General features: G+C 40.1%; 1 protein-coding gene across 4 annotated transcripts in view; it reads right to left on the bottom strand.

The window, feature by feature from the left end:
- The window catches only part of DENND1A (DENN domain containing 1A), a 552,302-nt gene that overhangs the window by 504,536 nt on the left and 32,463 nt on the right, over window positions 1-15,303 (bottom strand). For all 4 annotated transcript variants that reach the window (XM_055400903.2, XM_055400906.2, XM_055400904.2 and 1 more), the window contains exon 2: window positions 3,768-3,838. In XM_055400903.2, the coding sequence (XP_055256878.1) occupies window positions 3,768-3,838 (71 nt within the window). The remainder of the gene's footprint in view (window positions 1-3,767; window positions 3,839-15,303) is intronic.

Here is a 15,303-nt window from a genome sequence, read left to right as displayed (position 1 = left end):
CACTCTGTAACTATTAAACTGTACACAAAGGTTTTATGTATTTTTTTCCACAAATAATGGAAGGGACATCACATCTCTGCTGATGTGATACACGTTGAGAAGGACACATATGATATTTTAAGTCAGTTTCAGTTCAGTCACTCAGTCGTGTCCAACTCTTTGCGACCCCATGAATCACAGCACGCCAGGCCTCCCTGTCCATCACCAACTCCCGGAGTTCACTCAAACTCATGTCCATCGAGTCGGTGATGCCATCCAGCCATCTCATTCTCCGTCGTCCCCTTCTCCTCCCGCCCTCAACCTTTCCCAGCATCAGAGTCTTTTCCAGTGAGTAACTCGTCGCATGAGGTGGCCAAAGTATTGCAGTTTCAGCTTCAGCATCAGTCCTTCCAATGAACACCCAGGATTGATCTCCTTTAGAATGGACTGGCTGGATCTCCTTGCAGTCCAAGGGACTCTCAAGAGTCTTCTCCAGCACCACAGTTCAAAAGCATCAATTCTTCGGCAATCAGCTTTCTTCACAGTCCAACTCTCACATCCAAACATGACCACTGGAAAAACCATAGCCTTGACTAGACGGACCTTGGTTGGCAAAGTAATGTTTTTGCTTTTTAATATGCTCTCTAGGTTGGTCATAACTTTCCTTCCGAGGAGTAAGCGTCTTTTAATTTCCTGGCTGCAATCAGCATCCACAGTGATTTTGGAGCCCCAAAAAATAAAGTCTGACACTGCTTCCACTGTTTCCCCATCTATTTCCCATGAAGTGATGGGACCAGATGCCATGATCTTTGTTTTCTGAATGTTGAGCTTCAAGCCAACCTTTTCACTCTCCTCTTTCCCTTTCATCAAGAGGCTTTTGAGTTCCTCTTCACTTTCTACCATAAGGGTGGTGTCATCTGCATATCTGAGGTTATTGATATTTCTCCCAGCAATCTTGATTCCAGCTTCTGCTTCTTCCAGCCCAGCGTTCCTCATGATGTACTCTGCATAGAAGTTAAATAAACAGGGTGACAATATACAACCTTGACGTATTCCTTTTCCTATTTGGAACCAGTCTGTTGTTCCATGTCCAGTTCTAACTGTTGCTTCCTGGCCTGCATACAGGTTTCTCAAGAGGCAGGTCAGGTGGTCTGGGACTCCCATCTCTTTCAGAATGTTCCACAGTTTATTGTGATCCACACAGTCAAAGGCTTTGGCATAGTCAATGAAGCAGAAATAGATGTTTTTCTGGAATTCTCTTGCTTGCTCCATGATCCAGCGGATGTTGGCAATTTGATCTCTGGTGCCTCTGCCTTTTCTAAAACCTGCTTGAACATGTGGAAGTTCATGGTTCACATATTGCTGAAGCCTGGCTTGGAGAATTTTGAGCATGATATTTGAAATACTCCTATCCAAAATCTATAACCTGAATCTAATCATGAGGATAGAATCAGATTCAAACCCGGGGACTTTCTACAAAACAAGAGACCTGGGTTCTTCAGAAACATGACATAAAGATTTAAAAAGAGAGGAAGGGATTGCAAAACTATTTCAGACTGAAAGAAACTAAACAGCTGTGAAAACTAAATGGATTACATGATCCTGAATCGGATTCTGGATCAGAGAGGGGAAGTGCTATAAAGGATTTTATTGGGACAACTGATTAAATATGGACAAAAGACATTAACTTTCTTATTTCAGTTATGGGACTACAGTTATTTAAGAATATGCCCTTATTCTTAGGAGATATATTCTAAAGTATTTAAGGGTGAAGGGTAACAATGTCTGCAACTTATTCTCAAAATGTTTTGCAAAAAATACAGTAATCAAGCAAATAAGGTAAAATAGTAACAACTGATGACTCTGAGGAAAGTGAGTATACACTTAACTACTCCTGTAACTTATCTTTTAAAATATTTTCAGAATTTTAAGTTTTTAAAAAGTAAACTAAAGGGGTTAAATGAGACAAGAGTTGCCTACAGGGAGAGGAATTAGATAACTGGGAGAAGAGGATATGGTAAAGACTTTTCATTTTGTACACTATTCCGTCTTACTTGTACTCAAACTTTGTTCATATTCCCCAAAAAAATTCATTTTAACTTTGGGAGGAAATCACTATAGCACTGAAAGGGGGAGCATTAGCAACTATAGAAATAAGAAAAATTTTTGTCCCTAAATCTATCAAATCAAATCACAGCCATCACCAACTAGTTACTCTGTCAAGTAGGCTCAAAAAAGTACCACAGCTCGAACACCCCTAGGATCTGCTACCTCCCTTCTCAATCCAGTAGTTTGCACAGTTAGAGGCATAACTTAAGATGAATATTAACATTCTAGTTCCAGAATGACCATGTGTTTATAACATGTCCCATTAATTCAGAAAGTGAAGCACCCAGTGATCAAACCCAGGTCTCCCACACTACAGGCGAATTCTTTACTGTCTGAGCCACCAGAGAAGCCCAGGGATACTGGAGTGGGTAGCCTATCCCTTCTCCAGGGGATCTTCCCAACCCAGGAATCAAATAGGAGTCTCCTGCATTTCAGGTGGATTTTTCACAAGCTGAGCTATCAGGAAAGCCCAATAACTTTATAACATGTCTCATTATTTCAGAAAGTGAACCTCACATAGTTTTCATTTTTGATATTGAGAAATGCATTTATTTCAAGAAATGCTAGTGACATTGTACAAAGCCCTGGAGATGCCATGGAAAGATGTGTATAACATGGTCACTGTCCTCAAGAAGGCAACTTAGCAGAGTGAAGAGGATTTGAACCAAAAGCCCTTGCTATTCCACACAGTAGCTGTAAGATCTTGGTAAGTTGTCTGACCTCTCAGATGCTGTTTTCTCATAGGCATAATGGTGATGCCATCCAACTATCTTTAAGAGTTGTACTGTAAGAACTGACTAGGTACATCAAGCATGTAGGACAACAGAACAATAGATACTCAACAAAGGTAACTATTTTATGAGCATTACAATCTAATTAAAATAATAAAGTAGAAAATATGCCCAAGGTTGTACAGCCAATTATAGGCATAACTACCATTGGAATCCTGATTACTCCAAGTTTCTAATCCAAATAAATTCATTCTCCATAAACACCAAATAAATATACACAACTGCTGTTGTATAGACCAAGAGATGCTTCCTAATATATCTTTGGCAAACACATCACTCTCTTAGGCACCAAGAAAAAGAACACTAGGCCAGAAGGTGAATTTTGCTCATTAACCAGGAAGGATTTTAGGTCAAGAAGTGATTTACTCAGCCTGAACAAGATACTCTAATCTTATTCAAGACCCTGTTGTCCAGGAATACATGTCCAAATTAGTCCAAAAGCTAAAGCCAGAGGTGGTGTTTCCTCCAACTAATTTTCAACCTCTTTTTTAACCAGCTGACATAAAATTTACTGAATTAAATCTATTTCAAACATCTCCTCCCAGTTTAGTGGCAGAGATTTCCCTTTGTATTATTTTATAACCTAATTCTAAAACCTCCTTATTAGCAAGGTGACACTATTTCATAGTAAAATGCTGACTTCCAGGTATCTCTGAAAGATACAAATTAAAATCCAGTGGTTACAATGAATAAAGCCATAATTCAAGGCTGTTAAAGCAATGATTCTTAAATTGTTCCCCAGGATGAAGTGGGCACAGATAAAAGGGAAAGACACTTAAACACACTTAAAGATAAATAACGGTTTAGAATATTCACATATTATCCGATGTGCATGGCTATCTCATATAATAAACAAACATGCCATATCATAATGAAACATGCAAATACCTGAAAGAGTGCCACCTGTCCTAGGATAGGCCACTTCAACATACACTTCAAATGTGGTCTCTGGGTTTTGCCTACAAAAGAAACAGACCGTGATTACTGACAAGGACTGAGACAGCAAGATACAGAATATGCAGGCTGGGGTACAGGGCAAACCTTGATTAAAATCATTAGCTCTGCAACTTAACAGCCGTGGAACTTTGGACAAGTTACTCAACTTCTCTGAGCCATAGCCCTCCTAATCTATAAAATGAAAATACCTAAGCAGAATTATTATTGTGAAACGTAAGGAAAACAAACAAAAATTGCCTAGATACAATGTCTAGCACATAATAGGTTAGCCATTGTTATGATTTTACAGATGTCATATTTCCCATTTATACAGCTGGATCTCCAAAACCAAAAGAAAAATTTTGAGGAAATTCAATCCAAGGCAACACTAGCACAATGTAACGTGCTCCCTCATACTCCAGGATAAAATATTCAGGTGATGACATTAACTTGCTTACTTACAGGTGTTAAAGACTCAAGAGAAACAGTATCCTATCTCATTAGGCTATTATGAAGACAGGATGCTAATCTAAAATTTAAGATACTGTTTCCTCACGGTGGGGGGAGGGGAGAGCTGGTGGAAGGGGTTCCCCCTGCACTGGCAAGTATATGAATGTTTATTATTATATCCTTTTACCTTTTTAAGTTATGAATATTTCATATTAAGTTTTAAAAAGATCACAGCGCTAACAAAATGTTAACAGTTGTTCATTCTGAGTGACAAGAACATCGGGGTTATATTATCTTTGTATTTTCTCTTTTCTCTTTGATTCTAAAACTACAATAAAAAGATTATTTCCAGACTGCAAGAAAATCATTTAGCAGAAGAAAATGTTATACATTCAAGTGTCTATGGCTGAATTCTATTTTAAACTTGACAACAAAGCTCAGAGAAGAAACTTTGAGTTGCCTAATCAGATCTAAGGGAATGGGAATCAACTAAATACCTTGAATTTGCCCAGCAGATTCCACTTTCCAAAATAACTATCTTGTTTACCTCTTTTTATCCTCATTATAATCTTATGAGGTAGGTGGATCAGTCGTCACCCTCACCTCAGGTGAGGGATCTAAAGCAAAGAGAGTCTAAATGAGTTGGTAGTCTCACAACTAGTTAGAAACACAGCCAGAACTGCAACTCAGACCTCCAGGCACTCAAACTCTGGGTTTCATTGATTCTAAGATGAAATTTTTCTCCCACATTTTCCCATGTTTTACAATCTATTGCATCTTACAAGTCTAAATGGCAATTTTTCTTTCTTAATAGTACATATAATAACAGTGCATCTTATAAATAATGGCATCTTAGACTCAATATTGTAATACTCCTTCCAATTCCTCAGGAGTAGTTGCCAGTCAGGGATCTACTATTTCTCTTATGAAGAACCATCATTTCCTTACTGAAGAGAAATTTTGAATGTGCTTTAAATAAGTACCTACAGTGAAAAGAGTTGCCTGCTCTAAAATTCAAGGGATTTAAATATACCTTTGTCAAATATAATTTTTAAATTAGACAATAAATCAGAGTATCTTACTTAACTAAAAGTAAACTAAAGTTTTAAGAAAGCTATTTAAAAATGCGTTTGTACTTTTTTTTCCCCTGCTGCTGCTGCTAAGTCGCTTCAGTCGTGTCCGACTCTGTGCGACCCCATAGACGGCAGCCCACCAGGCTCCGCCATCCCTGGGATTCTCCAGGCAAGAACACTGGAGTGGGTTGCCACTGCAAGAGGGTACAAAAAGACCGACAAGGTCAGCATCCTTTGGTCACCAAAACATTTGCAGAAAACACCATATGGAACATCCCTTGATTCAAATGATCTAAAAGTAGAGGGTTTGTTGAAAGAAAGGAATATTCTAAGTTCATCTGAAGAACACCAAGAAGATTCCCTCTAAACCCTAGAAATATCTTTAAGCCTATTTTGCAACTGGCTGAATTTCATCTCAGAATTTCCTTCCTCTGGATTAAGATAACGGCTTTCAAAGTATGTTCTGCGGGACCCTAGGATTCCATGGAGATTCCTCAAAGATTCCATGCATTTTTTTAACCCAAATGTCCACTTTTAAGTTTATTTTTCTCTGTTTAAAAAACTGAAAGGAACAAACATGAGCATGCAAAGGTGTTACATACCAAATTTGTTTTTTTTAACATTGAAGCATTAATTTGTGCCACTAACTTAAGGTGGTTTGTACAGATCTCCTGTCTAACTGAAGAACATTCTAACGTTGTCTAAATTCTATCTCTGCTGCTTCTCCCTTTCTCTTCAACACTTCAGCCAGGCCTCTGAACTCACCATACCACCAAACAACTTGTCATGATCACCAATGTCCTCCCCATTGCTGAAATGTGCCGAAATGGTCAATCTCAAATGCTTGTCTTAACCTCTCAGCAGCATTTGACACAGCTGATTGATTTGCCCTCCTGCTCCAAACACTTTCTTCACGTGCCTGCCAGGACATCACTCTCTAGCGGTATTCTTCCTGCCTTACTGGCTGCTCCTTTGCTGACTCCTTCTCAGAGAAAACTCTCCTACCCTCGAACTTAGCCCTAGACCTCTTCCTGCCTGCACTCATTATCTAAATGATCTCATTCAGTCTCATGGTATTAACTACCAAGCAAATGCTGACGAGCTCCAAAGTCCTGTCTCCAACCCGACTTCTTCCCTGACCCTAGATTCCCTCATCCAACTGCCTGCTCAACATCCCCATCTGGATCTTTAAGAAGAATTTCTAACAAGTGACACTTTTCTTCCTCAAACCTGCACCTCCTGATATCAAGTTACGCAGGCAAAAAAACCAAAACAACAAACAAAAGACACCAAATCTGGTATCATCCTTCAGTAATGTTTTATATGCCAAATCAATCAAACAAATTATGTTGATTCAATCATCAAAATATACCCAGAATCTCAATGAGTCTCAGCATCCCCAACCTACCGTCCTTGATAGATCATCAACATTTCACCTCAATTACCATAATACTTTAACTGGTCTCAATGCCTTCTCCCTGCCTTCCTACAGTCCCTTGTATTCCAAAGGTCAGGTTATAGCAGTCCTCTGCTCAAAACCTCCCCAAAACTTCCCATACCATTCAAAGTAAAAACCAAAGTCTTAGTTCTGCAGATAGATGGTGGTGATGGTTGTACAACAATATGAGAGTACTGAATATCACTGAACTATACATTTAAAAATGGAAAACAGACTTGTAGATATGGGGGCAGGGAGGGTGGGAGGAATACAAAGAGTAGCATGGAAACATACACTACCATATGCAAAATAGATAGCCAGTGGGAATTTGCTACATGACTCAGGGAGCTCAAACAGGTACTCTGTGACAACCCAGAGGGCTAGGATAGGGTGGGAGGTGGGAGGGACGGGACATGTGTATACCTATGGCTGATTCATGTTGAAGCATGGCAGAAACCAACACAATTTTATAAAGCAATTATTGTTTAATTAAAAATAAATTTCTTTAAAAGGAAAATCAAATATAACTAAAAAATGGTTAGGCTGGTAAATTTTATGTTATATGCATTTTACTACAATAAAAAAAAAAAATGAGGAGGAAAAAAGTCCTTACAAGGTCCTACATGATCTGGCCTCTGCCTATCTCTCCAATTTCATTTCAGACTTCTCTCCTCTTGCCCACTGCATTCTAGCCACACTGGCCTTCTGTCTGCCCCCTCAACACACCTAATTCATTTCTATCTTGTGGCCTTTTGCACTGATCATCATATAGATGGCTCTTCCTGTCATTCAAAATACCACTTATACCTGACCTCCTCAAAAAGTCTTCCCCAACACACTCTCTACCATCAAATTTTAATTCTACACATCACAGCAATCACAACATTGTTTTTCTCCTCTAAATGTAAACTGCAGGAGAGCAGACATTTTTGTCTGTCATACCCACGAGTGCTTCCCAGGTGCCTAAACAGTCCCTGGCACACAGCCAGAATCAAATATTGAAAAGGAATAAAGGAAGTACAGACTAGCCTTCCCGGAGTCTAAAAAATTTCAATAAATGATAGGAGTGATTATACACCTCTGTGACTCAAACTTCAGCACATTAAAAGATGAGATTTCAAGCCCCATCTCCAGGGTATCTGGGGCAGGACCTAAGAATTGGCATTTCCAATAAGTACCCAGATAATAGTGATGCTACTCAACTAGTGATCACAGTTTAAGAACCACTGATCTAGTTAAATAGAACTCATCTAAATAATTAGTACATACACTATAAAATAAACATAAGGTGTACCTCAATAATCCATATCAACACTGTTTTTGCAATAAAAGATTTCAAAGGAAAAAAGTATTTGTGGAAACAATGAAGCTAACTTCTCTTCTACTGTTACCCATAATCATTGCCTCATTCTAATGAATTATAAACCTACCTAACTTTCTTACTCAGTTCAAACAGCTGTTCAGTTCAGTTCAGTTGCTCACTCGTGTTCGACTCTTTGCGACCTCATGAATCACAGTACACTAGGCCTCCCTGTTCATCACCAATTCCCGGAGTTCACTCAAACTCACGTCCATTGAGTCGGTGATGCCATCTAGCCATCTCATTCTCTGTCGTCCCCTTCTCCTCCTGCCCCCAATCCCTCCCAGCATCAGAGTCTTTTCCAATGAGTCAACTCTTCGCATGAGGTGGCCAAAGTATTGGAGTTTCAGCTTTAGCATCAGTCCTTCCAATGAACACCCAGGACTGATCTCCTTTAGAATGGACTGATTGGATCTCCTTGCAGTCCAAGGGACTCTCAAGAGTCTTCTCCAACACCACAGTTCAAAAGCATCAATTCTTTGGCGATCAGAGTTCTATTACATGGAGCCAAAGATTATGACAGTTTCTTCAAGAAAAAAAAAATGCTGACTACCACACTAAAAACAAACAGGACTATATAGGTTATTGTCATACTTATCCATGATCATTTACATATTGTATTATAGAAGAAGTGAAGTCGCTCCGACTGTCCAACTCTTTGAGACCCCATGGACTGTAGCCCACCAGGCTCCTCGGTCCATGGGATTTTCCAGGCATGAATACTGGAGTGGGTTGCCATTTCCTTCTCCAGGGGATCTTCCTGATCCAGGGATTGAACCCAGGGATCGAACCCAGGTCTCCTGTATTGTAGGCAGACACTTTACCGTCTGAAGTACCAGGGAACATACCAAGCAATATACTTAAGGGCCACTGAAGTCAATGAAGATAAAAGCATTTTCTACTTCTCTGCAAATCAAAAAATAAGTTTTTAAGTTTCTCCTCTAAATGCAAATGACCAAGCGACTTAATATTTTCATTAAACAATTAATACAATAACAATTTCCAAAGACTCTGTGGAACTACCTTGAGACTACTTACTTCCTCCATTACTCTTTAAGATGCTTAATATTTTCAACTACTTGGAACTGAAAATTTGATTTCTGTCCTAGTAACACTCCTGCCAATTCAGTACATGTAATGATGCTAAGAATACCATGTTCTGAGCCACTTTCCAATACAGACCCAAGGTTTCCCAGAGCACATCGTATCTTAACAAATTACCATGGAAATGTCCTGCTTCTGCCATGATATCCCATCATCAATTGCCTCACACTCCTATACCTCCATGATCTGGAACTCTGACCATCAGCCAAGCTTTTTTTTTTTTTATTGCCATCCACCCTTTCCTCGCGTGGTCTTGCACCCTGAGATCCAGCCATAGGGAACTACTTGTAGCTCTCTGAACAAACCATGCTCCAATTCTCTAGTGACAATATCATTATCATAACTTGTACCTACTATTTCATATGTGCAAAGCAGGATTACATGATTAAGAACTTTACATGCATTATCTCAGTTAACCTTCAACAACCCTATATGTGTTATTACCCCCAGTTTAGAGATGAGGACCCTGAAACTCAAGACAAACTAGCCAAAGTCAAAGCAAGGAAATGGCAGAATCAGCATGGATCACCCAAAAGCACTAACCACTTTACAATTCTACCTTATTCGGCTGCTCTTCTGCAAAGAACTATCCGGTCTCTTCCACTTGACAAATTCATTCATCAAGCCTTAGCTCAGGCATTTCCTCCTCTCTGGGAAGCTTTCTCAACCCCCTACCCTCACATCCCAGACTGAGTTAAGTGCCTCTCCACTGTGCTCCCATCTCTGTGCAAATGTCATTGCACTTCCACATTCTTGCAGCTCTAACACATTTGACGCTGATGCAATTACAATTACCTGGGGAGCTTTTAAAAGTCCTGAGGCTCAGACCACACCCCAGAACAATTAAATCAGAATCTCCAGGTATTGTTTGTGTTTTTTTAAAACCTCCCCAACTTATCCCAGTGTGTAACCAGGAGAACCACCACTGTTCTTCTAATTAAGTATCTGTCTTCCCCACTAGACTGGCAGCTCCTTGAGGGCACCAACTGTCTTCTCATATTCCTAGTCATAAACCTGGCACAATAAAAGTTTGATGAATGAGTTTTCCTCCAACATCTGACACAGAGTTTCTAGCTCCCAATAACTGTTTCTCTTTCTCTAACAATAAGTATGCTACTGAAAACACCCTGCTTACACCTGACTGTTATACTTTAAAGATGTTTTCCTCTGGAGTCAAAGTTATCAATAAGTCACACCTGCTGACAACAGTCTCCGCTCTTAAATACGAAAAAATGACACACAAGCAGTTAAAATGTGTTTGAAGAAAGGGAGGTCTGCTCAGTTCTTGCCTCTGGGAGAATGAAGACTGAGAGTAAGCCAAGAGAGCATTTCTATTCAATACCACCCTCTTCTGAACACGACTCTCGGCAATGCCCTGGAAGGGCCATGCTCAGTGCTCAAGGCCATGTCATCAACATGATTAAGTACACTCAGCTTGAAGTCATGAAACAGACAAAAGCTCTGACAATATTCAGGCAGCAGGAAAGCTAATTTTTTTCTTTAAAAAGCATCATGCTATTGATCACTCTGCTGGATCATCAGCTTTCAATTAGGACCTACTTTTCTTCGATTATAACGTATTATGAGATTAGGAGAAAAATACAACACTAACTCCTCACAAGATGAATCTTTGTTGTGTAACGTAACCATGCCATAATGCTAGGCCCTCATACTTTTAAGTGTTTTTTAGAAGTACTAAATGAGACACACACAGTACTGGGACCCCTTATTTCACAGCTATCAGATCTTCACACCAGTTAGAACTAGGGTAAAACTTCAGCACACTGTCTCCTTAGTTACAAACTGATACGCTGAGGGGGCTGAGGTATTTCAAAATTCAAACCAATTGAACTGTCTTAAAGTTGACAACATGGTCAAAAGAAACAGTATACACTTCAGAATGTGCTAGCAAACATCACCTAATAAACATTGATTCCTTTAAGCTAGATAAACACACAAAAAGGTAGTGTTAATATTTCCAACAAGTCTCCATTTGTTTCAATAGCCTCGGAAATTAAAGCTGTTTTTCCAGGCTGAAAATGCTGTATCAAAGGGTGCTTTCTAACCCATAACAAGTTAACACCTCCATAAAGAACGCTGTCATTGTCAAGACTTGTCAGAAAATGATTAACTTAGCTGTGTAATTATACAAACATGTCATTTCAAGATTTTGCACTTAACTTTTCATTTCTAATAATGTTCTCAGAATCAGATTAATAAAGGTACACAGATATTGCTGTGAGAGGAGTTACAAAGTTTTACCTTACCCGTTGATTCCTATGAAAAGACTCTTACGCCACGATGTGCAAAGCAAGTTAACGCAAAGAAGTAAAGCTGGATCCCAAGCAGAGAGAGCCTGCACGTCCCTCCACAATGTACAGTATTCCACGCACTTTTAATAAGTTCTTTCCTGTGCTGAGCAACAGTGCAAAATCTAGACTCTCCAATCATATTAATAGCATCAGCAAAGATGGCATCCATTTCCTTATCAATAAGTACCTTTGCCCTTAAAAAAATTTTTTAAAGTCTCCAGTGGTCATGTATGGATGAGAGAGTTGGACTGTGAAGAAAGCTTATCGCAGAAGAATTGATGCTTTTGAACTATGGTGCTGGAGAAGACTCTTGAGTCCCTTGGACTGCAAGGAGATCCAACCAGTCCATTCTAAAGGAGTCTGGAAAAGACTCTGATGCTGGGAGGGATTAGAGGCAGGAGGAGAAGGGGACGACAGAGAATGAGATGGTTGGATGGAATCACCGACTCTATGGACATGAGTTTGAGTGAACTCTGGAAGTTGGTGATGGACAGGGAGGCCTGGCGTGCTATGATTCATGGGGTTGCAAAGAGTTGGACATGACTGAGCGACTGAACTGAAGTTTTCTTCTGCTCTTTCTGAACAATTTACTCCTGAAACTATCATGTGGGCAGAGCAGGGCAGATGCCCACGTTTGCAATGGCTCAGCATGAGATGTTAAAGCCTGAGCAGGGTGAGGAAAATGTCTCTACAGAGGGGTGACCAGACAAGTGACATCAGATCATGAGCAAGGCCCAGACTAGGAGGTGGCCTGGCCAATATAATGTCAAATCAGAGTGAATGAGGAAGGCATCTACTGAGGGGAAGCACCCTGGGATGGGAAGCTAGAACCTGAGTGGGGGGTGAAAAGAGCATCAGTGCTCAAGGGCAGCAACAACCAGGATGTTAAAACACAAGTAGAGCATGAACAGTGCCCCATGGAGGGACAGTCCAGCATGAGTGTCAGAGCCCAAGAGAGTGAGAAGCATGTCCAAGTGGAGAGAGCCAGAGCAGGGATGAGGAGGCTGACTATGTGGGGTCAGAGAAGATTTGCCCAGCATATTGGGGATTCAGAGGGCATTTGGGGCATACACAGGGCAGTGGGACAGCAAAAGTGAAAGTGAAAGTGTTAATCGTTCAGTCATTCCCGACTCTTTGTGTCCCCATGGACTGTAGCCCAATGCCAGGCTCCTTTGTCCATGGAATTCTCCAGGCAAGAACACTGGAGTGGGTTGCCATTTCCTTCTCCAGTGGATCTTCCCAACCTAGGGACTGAACCTGGGTTTCCTACATTGCAGGCAGATTCTTTACTTTCTGAGTCACCAGGGAAACCCCAGTGGGAGAGCAGGGTCATGTCAAACCATCGACCTAGGCACTGTGACCCCAAGAAAGCAAGGTGAATGAGGAGAGCATTCACATAGGATAGAAGGTGATGGAGAAGCACACTCAATAAAAGTCCAAGACCAGTGAGATAGGACAAGTTTCTCACAGTTGCAACTAACAGAAAACTAGAATGAACTCTATGGAGTTGGATTTGAATTGGAGACATTAGTGTGAACTCAAGGTTTTCAATAAATGTATAATAGAGAACTGTAAATATAACCTGACTAATACACACATACTTCCTGGGCCTGTCTACTGAAAGGGCCTTGGCAGGAACAACACCCAATAACAATGAACATATCCAGGAACCAGACCTTGGCTTCTAAATACAACCATCCTCTAAAAGGAACCAGGGGTCCTTGGAGAAATACCAGATTCCAGGGCTGGGGCAGAGAAAGTACAGGATGAGACTACAACATCTTACTGTACTAGAAAAAGAAGCACTCAAAGAATGATGCGGAGATGTCTAAATTAGACAAGAGACAGCTTTATAAGGCTCCCACTGCCAGTCTGGGTAAGGTGAGCATCAAAATCAATAATGATATTGACAGATTACTAAGCAATCAAATAAACAGAAAACCACAACACCCCATTGATGGAAATGAATAAATTGACAATTTAATGAGAAATGGAGTATTTATGTAGTTTTAAGGTATCTTCCCACAAAATCTCTACTAATTGCAATGACAAAGAGTAACTTTTCAGTGTAGAACTTTGGCAAAGATTACCTAATCAAGTCATTAAAGTGATCACCATCAGGAATGGACAAATGACTAGAATGCAAAGAGAAGAACACACTAACACGCCCATGATATTCCTGTCCAAGATGTTTAACCTGAAGCTAATCTTCAGACAAACTAATCGAGGGACTGTCTAAAAATTATTTGACCTGTAATCTTCAAAAGTGTCAGGGTCATGAAAAATCAAGGGAAGACTGAAGATCTCTTCCAGACTGAAGGAAACTTAAGATATAGGACAAATAAAGGCAACGTGTGACTCTGAATTGGATCGTTTTGGTGTAAAGAATGTTACTGAGACAATGACTGAAATATGAACAAGGTCTAATGACTAGAGGTAGTAATGATTCGATGTTAATTTCCTGATTTTGATGGTTGCATTGTGGTTATAAAGGAGAATACCCTTGTTTGTATGAAAAGCACACTGAAGTACGCATGGGTGATGGGGTTTTTTATCTGCGTTTTTTAAAGTTCTCTATATTGCTGACATTTCTGTAAGATTACAGCTGTTTCAGTAAAACAAAAACAACCATTCATTAATAGTAATTTCCCTGGCCTGTTTTTTAACCAAGACTTTCTCACAAAAATGATATGTGGTTCTATGGAAAGAGCCCCAGACTAAATAGCAGAGAGCCTGCGTTCCAATCCCAGCTAAATCCTTTACTCTCTGTGGAATTAGAATAAACCATGGAATTCCAGTTGAGCTATTTCAAATCTTGAAAGATGATGCTGTGAAAGTGCTGCACTCAATATGCCAGTAAATTTGGAAAACTCAGCAGTGGCCACAGGACTGGAAAAGGTCAGTCTTCATTCCAATCCCAAAGAAAGGCAATGCCAAAGAATGCTCAAACTACTGCACAATTGCACTCATCTCACACGCTAGTAAAGTCATGCTCAAAATTCTCCAAGCCAGGCTTCAGCAATATGTGAACCGTGAACTCCCAGATGTTCAAGCAGGTTTTAGAAAAGGCAGAGGCACCACAGATCAAATTGCCAACATCCGCTGGATCATGGAGAAAGCAAGAGAGTTCCAGAAAAATATCTATTTCTGCTTCATTGACTATGCCAAAGCCTTTGACTGTGTGGATCACAATAAACTGTGGAACATTCTGAAAGAGATGGGAATACCAGACCACCTAACCTGCCCCTTGAGAAACCTGTATGCAGGTCAGGAAGCAACAGTTAGAACTGGACATGGAACAACAGACTGGTTCCAAATAGGAAAAGGAGTACGTCAAGGCTGTATATTGTCACCTTGCTTATTTAACTTATATGCAGAGTACATCATGAGGAACGCTGGGCTGGAAGAAGCAGAAGCTGGAATCAAGATTGCTGGGAGAAATATCAATAACCTCAGATATGCAGATGACACTACCCTTATGGAAGAAAGTGAAGAGGAACTCAAAAGCCTCTTGATAAAAGTGAAAGAGGAGAGTAAAAAGGTTGGCTTGAAGCTCAACATTCAGAAAACCAAGATCATGGCATCTGGTCCCATCACTTCATGGGAAATAGATGGAAAAACAGTGGAAACAGTGTCAGACTTTATTTTTTGGGGCTCCAAAATCACTGCAGATGCTGATTGCAGCCAGGAAATTAAAAGACGCTTACTCCTTGGAAGGATAGTTATGACCAACCTTGATAGTATATTAAAA

The sequence above is a fragment of the Moschus berezovskii genome, chromosome 11, assembly GCF_049115385.1.
Source record: "Moschus berezovskii isolate FMDL1 chromosome 11, NW_MosBer_1.0, whole genome shotgun sequence".
NCBI lineage: Eukaryota > Metazoa > Chordata > Mammalia > Artiodactyla > Moschidae > Moschus > Moschus berezovskii.
Note: the sequence above shows the minus strand (reverse complement) of the source record. Positions and strands in the feature narration are given on the sequence as shown.